Source organism: Electrona antarctica (assembly GCF_951216825.1).
Source record: "Electrona antarctica genome assembly, chromosome: 20".
NCBI classification, from domain to species: domain Eukaryota; kingdom Metazoa; phylum Chordata; class Actinopteri; order Myctophiformes; family Myctophidae; genus Electrona; species Electrona antarctica.
In genome coordinates, this window is record NC_136801.1 from 15,522,974 (window position 1) to 15,545,116 (window position 22,143).

General features: G+C 45.0%; 1 protein-coding gene across 1 annotated transcript; it reads left to right on the forward strand.

Annotated features, from left to right (window-relative positions):
* Positions 1–2,582: 2,582 nt before the first annotated feature.
* On the forward strand, positions 2,583–21,954 carry trpc1 (transient receptor potential cation channel, subfamily C, member 1; the record flags this gene model as incomplete). Its single annotated transcript, XM_079489178.1, has 13 exons — positions 2,583–2,754; positions 4,770–4,924; positions 5,501–5,602; positions 6,523–6,725; positions 8,378–8,509; positions 8,695–8,890; positions 9,757–10,093; positions 14,155–14,294; positions 15,016–15,165; positions 18,753–18,940; positions 19,634–19,835; positions 20,492–20,686; positions 21,374–21,954. 13 exons carry the CDS (start codon positions 2,583–2,585, stop codon positions 21,599–21,601), a joined length of 2,400 nt encoding a protein of 799 aa, XP_079345304.1. The 3' UTR covers positions 21,602–21,954.
* Positions 21,955–22,143: the final 189 nt, after the last annotated feature.

Sequence of the window (22,143 nt, forward strand, 5' to 3'; positions counted from 1 at the left end):
AATCAGAATACAGGGACTAGTCCCTCCCTCCGAGGGATGCGATTGGCTCCTAGCGTGGCCACGCGCGTCTGCCAGTCGAGCCATTGGCTGTGGCGTGCGTTTGTCAACTCTGTCCTGTCCCCCCCCCCCCCCCCTCCTCGACATTACAATGGTAGACGGTGGGAAATGATGCTGTTGTTATGGTACAAAGAGGTCTGACTTAACGCTACAATCTCCATCCTTTAAACTTAATTTTCTATATAAAATACACGTCTACCTACACTATTTTTACATCACGTGTGGCTATTTGGAGACTATTAAAAGATTACGCAACGAGATTTGTCTAGGCAGCAACTTATATGTTGATCTTTCTTTTTTTCCCTTTTTTTCCTTTTTTTTTAAAACAAAAGCGAGCCAAGTTTATGGCAGTCCTCTTTGGACATTGGAGGATATTAGCTCGCCTCTGGTCCATAGCCTGACCCTTAAGGACTTCTAGTGGATAACTGGACAGGCTATAGCCTCGGATCAAGGGTATCTGGCTATCATATATATAGTTTATCGATTTTGAATTTGCATAAAAGTAAAAGTCATGAAAAAAAATACCCTACATGTGGTCTTACTCTGATCCTAAGGTTAGCAGCTATTAAGACTACATGACTAACGAGAATAGCCTGTACTGGCCTATATTACATTGGTTTTGTCTTATCTGCCTCAATTATAACTTATAGCATGCCACAGATCTATAATAAAAAGGCATAACCTGATTTATATTTTAGCCTACTCCAGTTGCAGTTTCCCAGGCAGTCAACACGCACACACGGGTCAGCGCGCCGCGCGGTGTAACTGACAATCCTCTCTGCTCAATTGGAATCGGCACTAATCTGACATATGACAGCTGTTCCCTTGGAATCGACAGAGCCTGGGAAGTGATAAACCCATATGTTTGAACGGGTGAACCACATGCTCAACATGCAGCAGACTGACAATCATCTCCCTTCAGATGGTTGCCAGTTTTGGATTACAGCCCACACGCACCGTGACGCACGCGCACACCGGGAGAACGAGGCCGGGATTTATCTGGGCCAGAAACTGGCGTCGTCACGTAGGCCTATAGGTCAAGTAGGACTATAGTGTAGAACTTAGAGAGATCAGGACAGAATGCGTGACTCCGTAATCGTATACACTGTATAGGCCGACAATAGCCTATATCAAAGTGATCTCTACTAGCCTACAATGCTTTACATAATGCCTACTTTTGGTAACCTGTAGTAGTAGCCTATTTATTCACCTATGCAGATGTTCTAAGTAATAGCTTTGTACACACCGCCATCTGCTGGAGCTTCATTTTTTGCAACTGCAGGTCTTGGGAGGTATAGGGTTTATGTCTGAGTCTGTCATTAAATGACAGACTCAGACATACATTTAAAAAAAAAAATTGAATTAGGCCTATATAAAATGCAAACAGACAGACATGAAGCATATATAGTAGGCTATAGGCCTATGGTATGCTTCATTGCTTCATATAGCCTGCCCTACATCATTGATCCAATAAAATCAAACACTGTAAATGTCATATAGTTAGAATTATATGGCGCCCACACACATGTTGCTTTTGCCATATAGCACGCCGCCATACCATACGCACTCATATAGGCATGCAGCCTATACGTATGGTATATGGCGGTGATGTAGGCCTATGTGTAGCCTATAATAGGCTACACATAAGCCTACATCACAGTTTAATTGTGAATAGCCTATATTAATTGTCTAATTCTGTGTCTTAATTTCGCCTTTATTTGCAAGCACGCAGGATTAGGCTACTGGCTATAAGTAACACATTCCCCCTCTTCTTTAGACGCACATAGGCCTACACAGTAAAAACATTTGATGGCAAGTTTGAGTCGACTGAGATTCATGCGTTCCTCCAGCAGGCCTCTCTTGTCGACAGGGTCCTGAATCTCTATAACATTTGAGTATAGGCCTATACAAATGAAACCAATGCAAACTTTATATGGGCCCATGCCTTGCCCTTAGCCTATACATCATAATAGTTTATATCTAGGTCTAGCATAATGGTGTATTGTAGCCTATAAAGAATGTGTTGTCAGTTGTACTGTGCAGCAGTCTGCCATATAAACATTAAACACAGCCCCAGATCCAAATAGCGCTGTTATGTAATTAGGCTATAAGGCGAGGGACGAGCGGACAGATGGAGCCGCGAGCATGCGCACTGTGCCTCGTCAGCAGCCAGCCAGTCCAGCAGCATCAGGACCAGAAGGCAGAGGAAGAGGACTGAAAAAACAATGGTGCATGTAAACACACGGGACACTATGAGTCGCGTCTCTTGTGGTTTCACCGCGACCGCCGACCCAGAAGAATAAAGTGTTTGGGTAGCGCTTAAAACCCGCGGACGCACGCCTGGCGGAGAGATGCGAGCGCATGAATAACGGCATCTGATGACATCGGGCTTGTGTCGGACGGGGCGACAACAAGAAGAACCAAGGCCTTGTCGTTTCTCCTCTGTGTTTATGACCATCATCATCCCATGTGACGGACGGCCCGGCCGTGTTTCTTGTGTATAGCCGCGCGTCGTTTCTAGTGGGATGCACATCAGTGTGTTCTCGCCGTACTCGCTCTCCGTCGTAATGGCAGCTCTGTACCAGGGTACGGACGCGTCCTCCTCTCCGGATACATTTTTGGCCCTGAAAGACGTGAGGGAGGTGAAGGAGGAGACCACGCTGGACGAGAAGCTCTACTTGCTGGCCTGTGAGAAAGGTTAGTTGACTGCTCTGTCAGTCAGTACTCAGTAGGCTATATGGCTTTACAGATTCACATAATGCATGCAGGCTGTTGTATTATTGGTGAACAGAACGTAGAACAACCACCTCCAGTGACACAATGGGTTAGCTTGGCCCTACTGGGTTTAGGATCGATCATCAGATCAGTGGTTCCCAAACTTGGGGTCCCCAAATTATTTTGAGGGGAGATCCCCAGATGATTAGCTTATGTGCGATGTTATTGTTTTCCCATGCACTCAACAGTAAACAAACCAACAGCGCAGTATTGATTGAATGCTTTATTGACAGTTTTCAAGACAGGCACAGTACAATACAAGGTCTGCTAAATAAAAGGATGAAATCAGAAAAGCCTTTTGGCTTGTTTTCATAATAGCTGCACATTTCTAAAGGTATACAATTTAATGATTTTTAAGACCATTTTAATACCGAATTGGCCAAATTGTCAAATTTTCTCCTTATGAAGGAGAAGCAAACATTGTGAAAACAGGCAATCTGTGGTTTTCACAATATTTATCTGTGGAACTGAGTCAAACTAAACGCAATGCCTACAATTCCAAGTGCTTGTTAGGGTGGGGGGGTCCCCAGCTTAAATATGATTATTTTTGGGGGTCACATAAGCCTGAAAAGTTTGGGAACCCTTGCATTAGATAACAGATAGAGCATTAATGCGAGCGGTATGGGTTAGCGCCCCAGCCTGTGTCCTCCGTGAGGAGGAAGCCCAACAAACCCTCGGTGAGGCCTTTAGGAGGGCCATTCAAGCAGCAAGCGGAGCCTGCAGCACCACCTTCTCGCTCGGGTGGAGTCTGCGGAACCATTGCCCACCACTCCTGAATGAAGTGTCTGGTGCTGGGACTCTGGTGCAACGCACAGGTCCTGGACCTGGTGAGAGCAGGAGTGGACCTGGTGAGACGTAGGAGGGGCCCGGACAGGAGTCAACCCACAGAGCCTAGTCCTTCCAAGCCCCAGAAGCGTACCTCCCAGCCCTGGCAGAGTAGTTCTGGAGTAGTTCCAACGGATTGTGTGGCCCTGGTTTTGCCCTAGTGGGACTGATTGAGGGTAGCTACTGGGACGTAAGTCGGGACTTGATCACCCCGGCTGGGTCGCCTGAGTGAAGGGTATGATGTTGGTAGACCCGAAACCCCGTTGACCTCAGGATACATCACTGAGGATACGTCCCAGGTGCATCCATGCAATGTATTTTTTACTTAATAGATATCTTTTAATCAAAATAGATAAAGCCTGAACACTACTATATAGGATATCCACATTTTATAATACTTCCCTAAGGCTTGTAAGCTATCATTTCTGCTTTGCCTTCCAGAGTGATAGATTTTCTGCATGGCCAAGTTGAACATCAAGTTGAACATTCACTGCAAGTTCTCCAACTGCAGTGAATACTTAAATTGGGCAGCTGCCTACATGTACTCTGGAAGTTTTCCCGCAGGGCTGTTATATTCAGTTTAGCCTGGGCTTTTTGGAAAGTATTCCTGACAGATTCACTGCCGCATCACTGAACAAGGACACTATAGAACAAGCAACGTGAATGGACATGATATGTAATGGTGGATATCCATAGATGTATATTTGTCAAATAGCTATAGAAATAGTCAATTAGTCAAGTCGAATGCTCTGCCCAAAACACGCTCGCCCCGGGTCAAACCCGCCGACTTCGGAATGGTCGCCACCAGGTATTCTAAACGTAACCTCAGTAAAACTATATGCCAAATCTAACCATATTCCTAAACGTAATCTCAGTAAAACTATGTCTAAACCTAAATTTTAACCTCAGTAAAACAGATTTACAAAAAATGGACGAGCAGTCCACAAAATAAATTGGGGCGAGCCTTCTGGTTACCCTCTAATAATGCCATGCATAGTCCGCCATGGCACCGGTGGAGGTGCGACAAAGAAAGCAGGAAGACCATCCTTCTCTATGAAATAATTTCACAATTTCTGTAAGTCCTATGAGTTTTGAGCTCCTGTGCCTCTCAGGTGACTACTACATGGTGAAGAAGTTGCTGGACGAAAAGCGACATGGCGAGATCAACATCAACTGCATTGACGTGCTGGGCCGAGACGCTGTCACCATCTCCATCGAGAATGAGAACCTGGACATACTGCAGCTTCTGTTGGAGCATGGCTGCCAGGTACTGCCCACACTATCACACTATTGCGCCATCACTTCAATATGTATTTATGGATAATGGATTCCAAAAAAGGAGGACGAGATCCGAGCACTCAATATATGTAGAAGGGATGATGTAAAGTTAAAACAACGTTTATTCTATAAAATATGCCAACATGTTTCGACCAGTTAATAAGAACTTCATCAGGCCGAGAACTGATGAAGGCCTTAACTGGTCTAAACATGTTGGCAATGTTTTTGTTTTAACCTTACATCCTCTCCCCTACATTTTTTGAGTGCCGGGAATGTATATATAATATTTAATTATATATTATATTTAAGTCTATATATATTCCCGCTGATCCTACGTAGAAGCACCGTCAAATTCGTCAATACACTTGTAAGACATATTAATATCTCCTTTGATCACACAGTTGGCCTCTGTGTTTTTTCATGTTATGGATTCTAATGCTGTATATTTTATTACTGTGTGTGTGTGTGTGTGTGTGTGTGTGTGTGTGTGTGTGTGTGTGTGTGTGTGTGTGTGTGTGTGCGTGTGTGTGTGCGTGTGCGTGTGCGTGTGCTGTGTTTTGTGCAGGCGACGGATGCCTTGTTAGTGGCCATAGACTCGGAGGTGGTGGGCGCTGTGGACATCCTACTCAACCACCGGCCGAGGAGATCTTGCAAGCCCACAATGGCTGTTAGTCCCATCTTAATACTAAATCCTAAATGATATAGCCTACTTATATTTCACTTTTCAACAAATATCTCTTTGTTTTTCGTGAGTTTTTGATTGAAATTGATTGATTGAAATATGTATTAACAGTTTGCAGAATTACAGTACATTTCTTTCTTTTCAAAATCTTTTTATTTCCTTTTTATAACAGTATGGGTGGTCACAGGTTCATAGAAAAAATAAAAATAAAATATCAGATTTTAGTATCAGTGACTGAGGTAAACAAACGTACTGTATAAATCACAGAGATCGTGGGCAGACATAATGAAAAGACTGTTAGTGCAAAACATGCCCCTTCAAGATAAAAGAAAAACATTTTCTCCCCTTCTAGTCCCAATTTAGTATAGCCAATTCCCAATTCCCCAGCCTCTCTACAAGTACTCCATCTCTGCTAACCCCCACAATCAGTCATTGGGAGGGTGAAGAAAGCCTCGGGTCTCCTCCGATACCCGGGCCATCAAGCCAACTATTACAGTACATTTCAAGCACAAACTCAATACAAAGACTGTTAACTGTGAGTGGACGACCCAATTAAGCATTACACTTGTTTACAAGAGGGTCCACCATGTTCAATTCATCAAAACATTTAGAGACGTACAGATAGACACTTCTATATAGTCAAAGAACAGAACAGGAATTCATCATAAAGGAGGTAAAAAGGGAAAAGAAACATATACAGTGAGGGGGAAAAGGGGGGGGGGGGGCGGTGGGGGGGGAAAGCACTACAGTAGTCTTAAGTATAATTTATAGGCTTTAGTCACCAGCATTTGAGTTTTAACAGAGATACACATCTTGAGCACAATTGAGATTTATCTGCATGTTTGAATGATGCCAGATTCAGCCTCAACGCAGATGCTGATTGGTCCGTTTCCCTGTCTGTCCAGAAACTGATGCAACGGATTCAGAACCCAGAGTACTCCACCACCATGGACGTGGCTCCGGTCATCCTGGCAGCCCACAGGAACAACTATGAGATCCTGACCATGCTGCTCAAACAGGACATCTCGCTGCCCCGGCCACATGCCGTGGGCTGCGAGTGCACGCTCTGCAATGCCAAGAACAAGAAAGACAGCCTACGTCACTCCAGGTATAGGTCAGCTTTGGAATGGGCTGATAGTTAAGAATATTGCCAGTATTTTCCTGTTGCTCTATACTGGTGTAACATTACATAATCTTAACCACTTAAGCCCTATACAGTAGGCTATACTTTGTTGTAGGATGGATGGATGGATGGATGGATGGATGGATGGATGGATGGATGGATGGATGGATGGATGGATGGATGGATGGATGGATGGATGGATAGATGGATAGCACAGCAGTTAAGGTTACAGGTAAGGAGTACGGAAAAGAAAAAGTACTGTTGTGTACAGCAATACAAAGTAAAACAATAAGCATCAACGATACAGAGCAACGGTATATAGAATTAAACCTCTACAACTGTCCTGCACTATGCAGGAAAATAACAGTGCCTCGCAGCACCAATAGTGAAAATAGACAATATTTCACACTCTCAACACGTTGTGATGTTGCCTGTTTGTCTTTTTGCTATTTCTGAAAAATGGTGATTATGGGCAAAATATTATTTTGCCTGGAATTTGTCCCATGCATTTAACCCATCCAAAGCACTATGATCAGTGTTCAGCTATTGAACATATAAACACATTCATGTCGGGGAGGAGCTGGGATCAAGTGCTACTTCCTGAGCCACTGTAGTCCCACCCATCAAAGAAAATCTTCATGGGCAACGTATTTGACAGTGTGTCTGTGTTGCTTCATATGAACATTGTTTTGGTCTTTGCTCTGGTATGCATTGGTTTAAATTACAGCCATGAATCAGCTTGTCAAACAAAACGTCTTCTTATTGCAAGGTTCTCAGACACTGACCAGGTTTACTGCACATCCTGAATGTCGGTCTGTCCCCTAAACATCTGAATAGAGGTGATTAAGTATCATGCACATGCCTATATGCAGTGAAGGTTTTATTCAAAGCTTATAGTACCACAAATGGATAGGCTTTTAGCACGGGCACGGCAGTACCACAGGGTCAATCATTCCTTTAACCCTGCCGACGCTAGAGCCATGCTCAACAGCACCGGCCAGAATGAGTTATTCAGGACCATTTATTTTATATTTGACTTTATACTTTTAGCAGTAATGTATATTACTATATATAAATATATATATCTTTTTTTAGATATCATATCATCCGATCTGAGATAAGAGGGGAAACAGCAAAAATCATTAAAAAGTCAAAGGATGTTTCGCTGATATTCAAAAATAGACTTTGCCCGCTAACAGCTGAGATAGCCAGAGGGCTGAATGTTAACAACTTGTTCGCAATCTCTTGAAGCATCTTTTTTCTGTTTTCTGTTTTGTTGCTTTTATCCTCGTTTCCACTTTTCTCATCATGACTCGTCCACATCTCTCTTTTATATCATTCTGTATTCTCCTCTTTCCGCTGCTACCCTTCCATCACCTATTGTTTCCACCCCCTCTACAATTCTCTTTTTCTACCTCTCTCTTGGTCTTTTTTTCTCATCTCATAGATGACCATCTCCATTCATCTCCATCCTTTTATCCGGAATCAGGTTGTGGAGGTAACAGTTCTAGCAGAGACATCTCAGCCTTCCCTTATAGATGACCATCTACCATTTTATATTTTCTCCTGCTCCTGCTGCCCTCCCACTTGTTAACTCACCCTCACCATACGCGTATCCCTGTCTCTCTCTTACCTAGGTTTCGTCTAGACATCTACCGGTGCTTATCCAGTCCCTCTCTGATTATGCTAACTGAAGAGGATCCTATACTCAGGGCGTTTGAGCTGAGCACAGACCTCAAGGAGCTCAGCCTGGTGGAGGTGGAGTTCAGGTGAGCAGAAGCAATCTGTACATATCTCTATTATCTATTCTGTCATAGCATGTCTGTCTGATCTGTTGACATGCTGCACACGCACAGGTACACTCACACACTCGTATGAATCAAAATCCCCTCTGTATGGATGGAGCAGATGACCATCACGTTCGTTTATGGCTAAAACATGTCTGCTGCTGCAGGAATGACTATGATGCGCTGGCCAAGCAGTGTAAGATGTTTGCCAAGGATCTTCTGGCTCAGGCGAGAAACTCCAGAGAGCTAGAGGTCATCCTCAACCACACCTCCAGCGAGGACCCTGTCGACAAGAGAGGCCTGCTGGAGGAACGCATGAATCTCAGTCGACTCAAACTTGCCATCAAGTACAACCAAAAGGAGGTGAGAGAGAGCTGAACAGGATCGATGGGAGCAGCCAAGCTTGGAATGAGCAAAGTAAAGCAGATGCTTTGGTTATTACGGGCGTAATGGGTGGCTCGCTCCAGCAATTGCCTCCTCTGATTAGCCAGTAAACATACATTTTGTTATTATTGGACGTCTTGAGTGGTAGACGCTAAACAGCACAGGAGGTTAGTTTAAATATTCATAGACAGAGAAAATACAAATCCAGTCCGTAATTATTCATTCTTTATTTATCGTAATTCAGACAGTATGTCTATCACCACATCTGTTCCTGCACTCCCAGGTCTTCAGGAAATATGAGTTTGGGAGGATAAAGTGCTTCCTCCCGGCAACAACAGCCAGAGACAGACAGTGAGCAATGCTAGTCCTTTTAAGCTGTGAGATAATTTACAACTGGGAAAGCTCTGTGTGAAGTGTTCGGGTCATATATCAAATCTTTAGCCTTAGCATACCATTTGCAACTCACGTGGAAGAATAAGGCTAATAACAGATAATTTCTGCAAACAGTAGGTACAAGCATACCTGGCAATAAAAAGCATTCATATTCTTCTAATAAGGAAGCTACTGTATATAGTGAAGGCTTTGTATGAGAAGGCTAATCATTTTCCTTATTCTATTTATTTCCCATTCACAAAGACATTTTGGGATTTGATTTTGGAGGAGCTCTTTGGCCAGCTATTTAGACTCTAGAGCCACTCTGTGAAATATGACACACTAGAATTGCATTTTGCAATAATTTATTTTAAACTGAGAGGTTGCTGTGTTATCACCCAAATGGCTTCCACAATGTATTTGGTAGTAGGCCAGTTGACTGGCCTTCCTCACACTCTCTCCTTCCTCCACAGTTCGTGGCCCAGTCCAACTGCCAGCAGTTCCTCAACACGGTGTGGTTCGGCGAGACGGCCAGCTACCGCCGCAAGCACACCTGCCTGAAGATGGGCACGGTGCTGAGCGTGGCCGTGCTTTGGCCGCTGCTGTCTGTGTGCTACCTGCTGGTGCCACGCTCCCGCGTGGGCCAGATCATACACACGCCGTTCGTCAAGTTCATCATCCACAGTGCGTCCTACTTCACCTTCCTGCTGCTGCTGAACCTGTACTCGCTGGTCTACAATGAGGACAAGAAGAACACCATGGGCCCCGCGCTGGAGATGATCGACTTTCTGCTCATCCTCTGGATCGTAGGTGAGCTTCTCCCCCCGCCTCATCTGTCTCAGCTCGACTCTCACGTGCAGTTAGTTATCGTTGAGGCATGTGTGCCTGCTTGGGTTTTTGTATGGTTGTGTGGGTGTATGTCATGGACTCATTATATTTACATAATGACATAATAGCCAAGCTTCTGAAGCCAGGGGTAGGCAACCTTTATTATCAGAAGAGCCATTTTTGGCCTAAAACGTATTACAATTCTATCTGGAGCCACAAAATATGTTTGCTTTAATAAAGCAAACTTTAATTATTTGGGATTTTTCTGGTCTTTCAATATTACATTTTATTGTTTGCTAATTTCTCAAAGCATATCAAGTATACTGTACCAGTAAGCCAGCATAGCATTGGTGGTGAAAACAAACAAAGATGTCTTATCATGAATACATTCTTCTATTCTTCTATTTTCCTTCATTAAATCTGATTCTTATTTTTATCTGGTGTATAGGCAACATTGTTTTGCAATATCAAAATGAAAGAATAACTTTATGCCTACTACAAATTCAATAATAAATTATGATTAAATGTAAAAAAAAAAAAAAGAAAAAAGAAAAGAAAAAGAAAACCTCTTATTCCTTTTCATACTTCTTTGCCGTAGCAACTGGGAGCCACGGGAGAGGGCCTATAAGAGCCACATGTGGCTCTAGAGCCGCAGGTTTCCTACCCCTGCTCTAAGCGATTCTAATAGGCTTGCATATCAGTCTCATCGCATGGAGTCCGGTGCTAAAGAAAAGCATCAGAACATGATTGGACAGAAGCAGAATCACAGTGCAGATCAGCAGTGATTCCAGTCAGTGGTCCAGCCTTCTGCACCAGTAATTCTATCAGGCAAAAGGTAACAAATGGGGCTGTTTCTAGACCAGTGCACTGAAAGCCCTGCTTGATTGCATCTGTCAATGCTGCTACTAAATGATGCTGCTACTAAATGAGCATCTTACAAAAACAGCTCCTCCACGGCCACACTCCCAACTAGCCAATCAGCTAAACCCATGGGCTCCATATACTGTACACACGCATACATTTAACACGCACGCACGCACGCACGCACGCACGCACGCACGCACCCACGCACGCACACACACACACACACACACACACACACACACACACACACACACACACACACACACACACACACACACACACACACACACACACACACACACACACACACACACACACACACTTGTTTATGGCTAAAACATGTCATCTGCTGCTGCAGGAATGACTATGATGCGCTGGCCAAGCACATCTATTCAAATGAGGCCCTCTATGCAGACAGTGAGGAATGGACTGGCTCGGATCTCTGGGGGAGAGCCCTCCTGCATTTCTCTGCCAAGAAACCATTAGCATGATCATTCAATCACTCTAATGGCGCTGCCTTCTCAGCACAGATACTTGTCTCTGCTTGGTCGGGCATCACACTCCCTCCCCCACTGTACGCACACAAAGCGTCATGGACGCAGTCCGTCGTCCCAACGTTGTTTCCCTGCACTTGATAAATCAGGCAAATAACTGTACCTGGCAGATAATGAAATGACACCGGCACTATTTGCTTCTGTTATTCACTGTTATGTAGGGAGTCGTTGTGAGGCCTATATTACAATGTATTCCGTCCCGTGTATCACAAGGAGCCGGGTTGCCAGGTTCAGCAGTGGAGCATGTTGGGTAGCAACTAGCAACAATAACGTTGTCTTGCCCCTGTGGCCCCTTTTCCACCGGTTGGGAACTGGTTCAGTTCTTTTTGGTTCTTAGTCCATGAGCCAGAGCTCCAAAATTGGAACGTTAATTATGAATTGAGTGGACAAAACCATACCTAGCCAATATTAAATTGTTATCACCATGAAACTTCCCCAGTTGATTACTTACACAAAGACAATGATTTATTGTATTGCAAATCTTAAAATTTTAAATATGCAAATTAAGCATTATTTAGGAAAATATGCAAATAATTTAAAATATGAAAAAGCTACTCCTGTGGAAGGGTTATCATATATTAATTTACTTATATTGATCCTATAAACAATTTAATATAGGTATGGTTTTGCCCACTCCATTCATAATTAACGTTCCAATTTTGGAGCTCTGGCTCATGGACTAAGAACCAAAAAGAATTTAACCAGTTCCCAACCGGTGGAAAAGGGGTCACAGAGACAGCCCACTAGAGGGGGGAAAGATTCCTTTAGTAACACGACACATCAGTGAGAGAGCCCATCCAAGCTTTTTTTGTTGTTGTTTTTCTAATCGTTTCAAAGAAGCTTTATTGTTGCAAGTGATAATGCAGAGGTCCGTGCAGTCGTCATGCTCGGGTGCCCCTGCCGCCGCATCAACACAAGTACCCAGGATGAGTTCAATAACAAGTGGAATATTCCTAATAATGATCAGGCTGCCTCACTCGCACTCTGTGAGATCTCAGATCACTTTGTCAGGATGTGAAGGGGAGCTGTGAGCAGCTGTGAGCAGCTGTAAGCTTCTGTGTGTCAGAGAGCGTCACTTCATTCGTTATCTTCCCCATTGTTCCCGCTGTTGTCCATTGTCTTCCTCCTGCTGTCTCCATTCTATGAATCCCTGCAAGTGAGATGCTGTGTGCGTGTGCGTGTGTGTGTGTGTGTGTGTGTGTGTGTGTGTGTGTGTGTGTGTGTGTGTGTGTGTGTGTCTGCGTGCGTGCGTGCGTGCGTGCGTGCGTGCGTGCGTGCGTGCGTGCGTGCGTGCGTGCGTAAGTGCGTGCGTGCGTGCGTGCGTGCGTGCGTGCGTGCGTGCGTGCGTGCGTGCGACCGTGCGTGCGACCGTGCGTGCGACCGTGCGTGCGTGCTTGCGTGGGCGTGTGTGTGTGCCTCTCTGCATCCACATGCATTGTAGAGTATATGATATTCCTGAACGGCTCCTCCTATCCAATATTTCCATAGTAAAACAAACCTGATCCCTGGAACACCAGAGTCCAAATCAATGGAAGTCTTTCAGAGCCAGACACAATGCCCAGGAGAGATGGGGCCATGAAACTAGGCTCTCTCTCAGAACACTGGCCACATTGAAAGGCTGTTGTTGACCTTCCTGTCCTAAACGCCTGTCACTCGTCAGGTTCAACCCTATTTAACAAACAAATTGAGCAGATCCCTTTCAAGGCGGAGACTGCCGTGTGGGTATTTTCACACTGATACCATTGGAGGTCCTGACATTGTGACATTGTCAACAGATGGAGGAAAACCTCAGTCACACTATATTTAGATGTGTTTAAGCTGTCCCGATCATGACATTTTACTTGATGATTAATTGGCATACAAATAATTGTGATTAACAATTTAATTGTGTTTTTCCATTGGAACATTGGCAAATTACATTTCTGTTGGGCTTTTATTCTTTGTAAACAAAAATTGCATGGGGCAGATATGACAAATAATTTAAAAGAAATGACTGACAATAATAATGAATTATTATATATTGACCTCGCCGGGCTTGCCCTAAATGGAGGCGTGACATCACGCCTGATGATGGAGGCGTGGCGTGGGTGACTAACTGACGGACGGACGGAGGGACGGACGGACGGACGGGAGATGCAGGTTTTCATAGTAGATGGAAACGATTATGACGATTATACAGAATAATTGCGATTAACTAAAATAATTGTGATTTAGCAATTACGTAATAATTGTGACAGTCCTAGATGACTATTTGACCCTTTTGGACACATTCTTTGTCTTTCTGTTTAATCATGAAATATTACTTCACACATCTGTTCAGATCATTGTGGAATTGATATTATAGATGCATGACTAGGCAAACAGTAATTTTGAAAACTCACACACATCCAAATCCCACAGGTCAGAGGCCACGTAGATTTCACCCAGAAGTTCTCTTTTGTCTAGGCCTATGTCTCACAACAGTAATTTCCCCTTGGGGCGTTTTTGTGGGATGACTGTTGAATCTGGAAAATAGATTGTTAGAATGTCAGAGACGAGAAAATGGAGAAGGGCCTTTTCCATCAGCGAGAATGCAGTTTACTGTAGTGTATGGTGTATGTGATGGTAATTTCTCTTGTCCTATAGGCATGGTGTGGTCGGATGTGAAGCGGCTTTGGTATGAGGGCCTAGAAGACTTTCTGGAGGAGTCTAGAAACCAGCTGAGTTTTGTCATGAACTCGCTTTATCTCGCCACATTCGCCCTCAAAATAGTGTCACACAGCAAGGTACGCACGCACGCACGCACGCACGCACGCACGCACGCACGCACGCACGCACGCACGCACGCACGCACGCACGCACGCACGCACGCATGTACGCACACACACACACACACACACACACACACACACACACACACACACACACACACACACACACACACACACACACACACACACACAAACACACACACACACAGTACACTTTAGGAGAGAGATAATTATAACACTCATGGGTAACTGTGTGGCAGCTTTATGTACTGATATTTGTTACAATTAATATGACTGGTAATTGAAAACTTCTCGAGTAGAAGATTAGAATGTTCTACTTTGGGATGACATTTTTCCCATGCTATCATTACAGCTGAAATATAAAGTCTAGTCTATTCTGTAATAGTGTTATCATTTATCATGTTATCACCTAAAATCTCTGGCCACTATTTTTTGTTTTGTTTTTCTTCTAATTGATATCTCATTATGGAAGGAAATTCTTCATTTGCCCTCTACTTGTCCTACAACATAACATGACAAGTTTGTAATATTGTAATCAGCGCCAAGTACTTTTTCACGCTGAGTTGAACACATCATCCTCCACTCAACTCGTAACACTTTCAACAATCCCTCCTGAGCCCCTTGTTCGCCGCACCGAGTTGTACTTATATAATCTGCCTTGTGCATTCGAGCGCATGTCTGTATATCAGGAATGTGTTTTGTCTTCTGGGCATAGTTCAAGGATGTGGATGAGACGGAGAGGAAGCACTGGGACGCGTTCCATCCCATCCTGGTGGCGGAGGGGCTGTTCGCTTTCGCCAACGTCCTCAGTTACCTGAGGCTCTTCTTCATGTACACCACCAGCTCCATACTGGGACCGCTACAGGTAGGACGGTAGCTCCATAGCTCCATACTGGGACCACTGCAGGTACAACAGTAGCTCCATACTGGGACCACTGCAGGTACAACAGTAGCTCCATACTGGGGCCACTGCAGGGAGGACGGTAGCTTCCCGCTCAAGACCCAAACTAGTGAAAATAGCAGATCTGCAAGCGCACAACGTGCCACGTTGCGAGCCTGTATAGTTTTTAAAAAAAAATCTTTTTAAATATATGTATTTTTTAATGTAGGAAAAGAAAATGGAAGTCGTGACCCACAAAAATTGGTCCGTGACCCACAAATGGGTCAGACAAATTAGACAAAATTTTAAAAAAATATAACTGCTAGCTCACAAAGCTGAGACACATTATTCTCTCTCTCTCTCTCTCTCTCTCTCTCTCTCTCTCTCTCTCTCTCTCCCTCTCTCCATCTCTTGATTTCCTGCTTCACTAGCTCTCTTCCTCCTACCTAGAAGAGGAAGATAAAGAGAGAAACACGCACACATGCCCACATAATGTTTCTTGTAGAAATGCCATTAAGTGAATTGCAAATTGTCATGGATACCATGCCATGATGACATCATCATCATCTCTCTCTCTGTGAATATCTCTTTCTCTCACGCACGCACGCACGCACGCACGCACGCACGCATCTCTTTCTGCCATTGTTTTCCAAATATCTGGTTTAAATATTCCACTCACATTCCTTCGACACTCCCTGGCGGGCCAATAGGTGTCCCCTTTTATTGCATCAGGAACACAAGCTGCTTCACTGGCTGCAGCAGTGCAGCCAGCTGGGGGACAGATCATCCTCCTCGCCAGCAATAATTCGCTGGATGCTTTTTTTCGTTGGCAGCTCTCTACAAGCTTGCCTCACTCATCTGTGAATATTTTAATGACATAAGGCCGTGTGCAGGTATGTAGTGAGGTCACTCCACTCCCAGGGACGCCTTCCTGTTATTACGTTAAATAACCGTTTGTGGTTGGCTCATTAAACACTAAGATACTCCTGTGGATTGTTAGACAGTGCTTTATAGTTACCCCCACTCTGCATTCTGCCTCCTCTCTCTCTCTCTCCTTCTATTTCTCAATCTCCCCCTCTCTCTCTCTTTCTTTGACTCTCTCATTTATTCTGTGACATCACTGTCTGGCCTGGGCGGATGGAAAAGTTATTAGCCTTGGAAAGAGATGTGGCTGTGTGTGTAGTGTACATTCCCGTGTTCCCAGCCACACTCGCGCACGCACTCACATGGCAGACACACCTCCTGAACTGCATGCACACATAATATTCGCCACACAGACACACAAACATTACCTTAAGCAATCTTATGTGATCTATGTGCTTTTTGGCCGCATGGGCACACACACACACACACACACACACACACACACACACACACACACACACACACACACACACACACACACACACACACACACACACACACACACACACACACACACACACACACACACACACACACACACACACACACACACACACACACACACACACACACAGAGTTACTGAGTTACTGAGTCAGTGGTTCAGACTGCCTGCACTGTGTGGGCTGCAGTAATGAATGCCTCTCTGATTATTCTGTCTTTCCCAGTGAGGCCAACTCACTGGGCTGCAGGGCAGTACCCCCTACCAAGGTTGGAAAGAGTGACTGAACGGCTGTGCCTGCGTGCGTGCGTGCATGCGTGCATGCGCGCGTGCGTGCGTGCGTGCGTGCGTGCGTGCGTGCGTGCGTGCGTGCGTGCGTGCGTGCGTGCGTGCGTGCGTGCGTGCGTGCGTGCGTGCGTGGGTGCGTGCGTGGGTGCGTGCGTGCGTGGGTGCGTGGGTGGGTGCGTGGGAGGGTGGGGGGCGTAGCTATAACCACATGACCAATGTGTGCAGAATGAGCTCACTCATGGCCCAGACCTAACCTCGCTGACACACGGGTTAGTGTACCGTAGCACGTTTGGCTCCAAGCGTGGTCATAATGTGTGTGTGCACAGTATACCATACCATGACCCACCCAAGGGCATTGGTATCCCCCCCAAACCCCCCCATCCCCAAGGCAGGGTCAAGACCTGTGTGACGTGCTGAATTCCTGCTGTGTGTTTGCTCAGTAAAAGCACCTATTAGCCGTCAGGTCTAGTTGAGCTATAGGGAACAACCCAGCTCCTAAATCAGGCAGAGTAACACACTGGGGGGTGTTGCGGGGTGTGGGGGGGGGTGGGGGGGGGGGGGGGGGGTGTCGGGTTGTAGACATGGCAAGAGAATGAATCTCACCGGACCGGATGCTCACCGTAACATGCTGGCTGGGTTTCAGTTGCAAACAACCCTGGCCTGGTCACCACTCCACTTGAGGTATATGGGCTGCATGGCCGTCCCTCCTCACACTGGACTGTGTGTGTGTGTGTGTGTGTGTGTGTGTGTGTGTGTGTGTGTGTGTGCGTGTGTGCGTGTGTGCGTGCGTGCGTGCGTGCGTGCGTGCGTGCGTGCGTGCGTGCGTGCGTGCGTGCGTGCGTGCGTGCGTGCGTGCGGTGGAGTAAAAAGTATAATGTTATTGGCCTCTGCCTCTGAGATGTATAGTGGAGTAGAAGTAAAAGTACAGAAAATTGGAATTACTGTGTTGGGTCCTAGGTTTGAGCATCCCCAGGTCTCGGTGAACAGATAAGCCACTCATGTCTATAAATAGACCCCTGAACCTCAGAACAGTTCCTCTGTTATTTAGTCCTCTCCCGGATTCCACTGTGTTTATCTGTCTTCCTGCAGCCAATCTGAGGTCAGAGAACTGACAGAATGGGCTGTTTTTTCCACTCTCTACCAGACAGGAGCATGGTGGCGAGTGCTATCTGCAGCATTTATCTGCCCACCTTTATTTGCTTTTCTGAGAATATATATCGCACAGACATCCAGACTGATGACTAACAGACAAACGTGAATAGCCCCCAAGAATTGCTGCCTGAGAGCTGTGCTCACCAGGCAGAGATAAACAAGTCTGACGATTTCCTGAGTAGATTTCCTCTCCATTATTTCATTTGTTCCATCCCCAATTCACTGGCTCTTTTGAAGATGGCAGACTGTCACATTTGCGGTATACACCTGTAATCAGAATCAGAATTGTGCTGCCAGTTTTTCTGAGAGGCCTACAAGCCTGATTTATGCTTCGGCAACAAAAAATGTGTATTTTCAGTTGTGTTATGTGGCATGTCAACACTTTGTTGCAGAAGTATAAATCAGGTTTTATAGCAGCTTGCAAGGCAATAATCACAGACCCTGGCCTCAACCCATTCTACGATTCTACAATGCCTTCTAAATCCATGCAGTTTTCGGAAAAACGTATGTTGCCATATATCGTTGCTGTGGAGCAGAAACCTCTTATCTCCATTTTCTGACTTTTTGTGCATTTCCGTAAATTAACGCCCTACTTGATTATACACAGTGACGCACAAAACCATCAAAAGCAGGAGATCCACAAGCTCGAAACGCTGCGCTTTGAGCTTGTAGATCTGCTGCTTTTGCTATAGAAGAAAGCAGAGATCCGGGCACACTTAATAGTTCTTCTTTCCCGGCCTAATGGGTCAATGATTATCTCCCCCACAGATCTCTATGGGTCAGATGCTGCAGGAGTTTGGGAAGTTCCTGGGCCTCTTCATGTTGGTGCTGTTCTCCTTCACTATCGGACTCACGCAGCTTTACGGCAAGGACCAGAAAGAGAAGGAAGACAAGGATCCGGCCATGGACTGCGAGGGCATCTTCTGTCAACAACAGAGCAACGACGCATTCCACTCGTATGAGCCAACCTCAATCTATCAGTTTAGCACAGCGATAATGATGATGAATGTTCAGAACACATGTCTAGAGATGTCATAAAGATGTATATTATTATCATAGCGCTGTCTAAACACAGCTGTTAGCCTGGCTTTGACAGACACTCTATATTGTGACTGTGAGCATATTTCAGGTAAACTTGCTTTAGTTTACACGACAGTGGCCTTACTCATAAGCGGTCTGTGATTATATACTGTACTAGAAGCTTGCATGCCTGTGGCGCGCTCACGTCTAACACCACACGTCCGTGTTGTTTCTCCGTGAATATCGTGTGTCCGAGTGAGACGCACACAAACCGTACCTCCATCACATCACGGAAACAATGGGAACTGAAAGTCAGTGACGTATCATGGCCACAAACCACAGGCGTAAACGGCACATGTGCATACCGTGGCAGTCTATGACTTGGTCAACCGAAACACAGACAAAGCTCTGCGGACACAAAGTTGTTCTCTTCTCAATTTATTTTTTAAACTATGTTTATTGATTTTTCTTTACAACATAGTATTTTCAAAGCAATTATTTACATATATTTGTTCTCTTCTCAATTAGATGTACAGTATGCCATTGGTGAATGAATAGTTTGCTCTAAGAGACATTAAAAGCCAAGACAGTCATCATTAATCATCAATCACACCTGCTCCCTGTCACAGGTTCCTGGGCACCTGCTATGCTCTGTTCTGGTACATCTTCTCCCTGGCACACGTGGCGCTGTTCGTCACCCGCATCGACTACACCGAAGAGCTGCGCTCCTTCGTGGGAGCGATGATCGTGGGCACCTACAACATCGTGGTGGTCATTGTCCTCACCAAGCTGCTGGTGGCCATGCTCCACAAGAGCTTCAGACAAATCGCGGTACGTATTTAAGGCCAATTTATGCTATAAAAATAGCAGAAAGTGCCGTGCAACACGCTGCTCGACAAAAACACTTTCCACCTGAAGAAGTGCTGACACGAGACGTGACACTTTCATGATAAGGATACAGCAGAGCCCAGATAACGGCTTTAGTGGTTTACTCACGGTTCATTAGGTACATAGGCCTATTGTAAGCACAGTGTGTACAGTGTAGGTAATTATAGGCTAATGGCGGTATTGAAAGCTGTACAGTGTACAACAACGCAACTCGCGAATTGCAGGGAAAGTGTTCTACAATGAATTAACTCTGGCAACTCGTGAATAGAAGTGATATAGCAGATATACAAGCACACAGTTTGTATATAAGTGCTCACGAGCAGTGCTTGTACATCTGCTATTTTTGAACATATTTGAAAAATCTTGAAAGTGTTTGAAGAATTTTAAATAACGTATTTATATATAATAACGTATATATATAAGGCATTTGTAGAATCAGTGTCAGATCTTAATGGGTTAAGCCCAAATTAACAGATTTTTTTCATGTCACGATTTTAGATGGAAGAGCTGTGTTTTGTTGTTTTTTGCAACACTGCCATGCGGCACCGTTTAAAAGCGCCATTATCTTCTTGCTTCCCCTGTTTCCTGGAACTCTGTAGAATCACGAAGACCAGGAGTGGAAATTTGCCCGGGCCAAGCTGTGGCTGAGCTACTTTGATGATAAGTGTACCATGCCACCGCCGTTCAACATCCTGCCCTCCCCGAAGACCGTCTGCTATCTGCTGACCAGCATGAGCAAGTGGGTCTGCTCTCACACCTCCACAGGCAAACTGAAGCGCCAGAACAGCGTCAAGGTCAGTTGCGGAAGAAGTACTGACATACTTTACTTAACAATCCCCGCCAGGATTAATGTATTTATTTATCGCGCATTGCCAAGGCTTTGCCCCCTTTTTAAGAGCCAAATAACCGTAACTGGATGTTACGATGACGTAATGCTGTGTGTGGTGTCTTGACCGGTTGTTGTTCTCTCGCTCGGTGCAGAAAAAACCCGACTGCGAGTATCACAGGCTCACAGCACCTGCTGTCGGCCGTTGAAAAACCTTGTTTTCACCAGAAACGACAATCATTGCGCCGATTTGGAGATACAGGCCATTGAAAGCAGCACATAGAGTGCAAGTGGTTCTTCAAAATGGCAGCGGCCACTGTCACACTTTACACTGGGATGCTAACGAGAGACAGCTATCGATGCGATCCGTTCAAAACATGGATTAAAGAATATAAAGCCTAGAAAACGTAGCCTACTGGTGGGCTGCCAGACAAAAGTTTATCTACGTTGTCTACGCTTCTGGCGGGCTCCGTGTTAAGTGAAAGTATCAATAACACAATGTAGAAAGTCTGGTGTTAAAAATAGTACAAAAGTATTGGCATCAAAATATACTTGTAGACAAGTAAAAGTACCCCAAAATGTTACTTAAGTACAGTACTTAGTTACTTTCCACCTGCTCGTGGTTTATCTTAGCCGAATGCTCTTGTCCTTCCAGGAGTGGAAGAACCTGAAGCAGAAGCGTGACCAGAACTACCAGAAGATCATGTGCTGCCTGGTGCACCGCTACCTGACCTCCACACGGCAGAAGATGCAAAGCATGGACCAGGCCACGGTGGAGAACCTCAACGACCTGCGCCAGGACCTCTCCAAGTTCCGCAATGAGATGAGGGACTTGTTGGGCTTCCGGACCTCCAAGTATGCCATGTTCTATCCCAGGAGCTAAAATACTCTTCTTCCACGCAATACTCTCCAAGTGCGCCATGTTTTAGTCCAGGAGCTAAATGGTCCTTCTAAAGATCTTCCCTCATACTCGCCGTCCCACCCTAGTGCTGACAAAACAATCTCTTGCTTCTCGTTCATCCTGGGACGTCTTTTTGACCCAAGCATGTTGAAAAACTCAAGTCCTCAAAGATGGAGGGTGACTTTTAAAACCTGGATATTAACTGGAAAAATATTGATATATTCCGCACCAAAGCACTCATGAGAGGGACATAATATTAATATTCAGCCAATTCAACTTGTTTTGTAAGAAAAGAAAGAGGGAAAAAAGACTCAAATAAAGATTTCTGAAAATGAGATGGCTGTTGCCTTGAAACGAGAAAGTGATGAATGTTGCGTTGCAGGTTTGTAGATTGCTCTAATGAAAATGGATTGATTGATTTTTGCTAGATGGGTGGTATTCCAAAACAGAATGCAGCCATCTGTTCCAACTTCCACCCCAGCGGTCCAATCCACGTGAGGCTCACATTGTATAGACTTTACCCA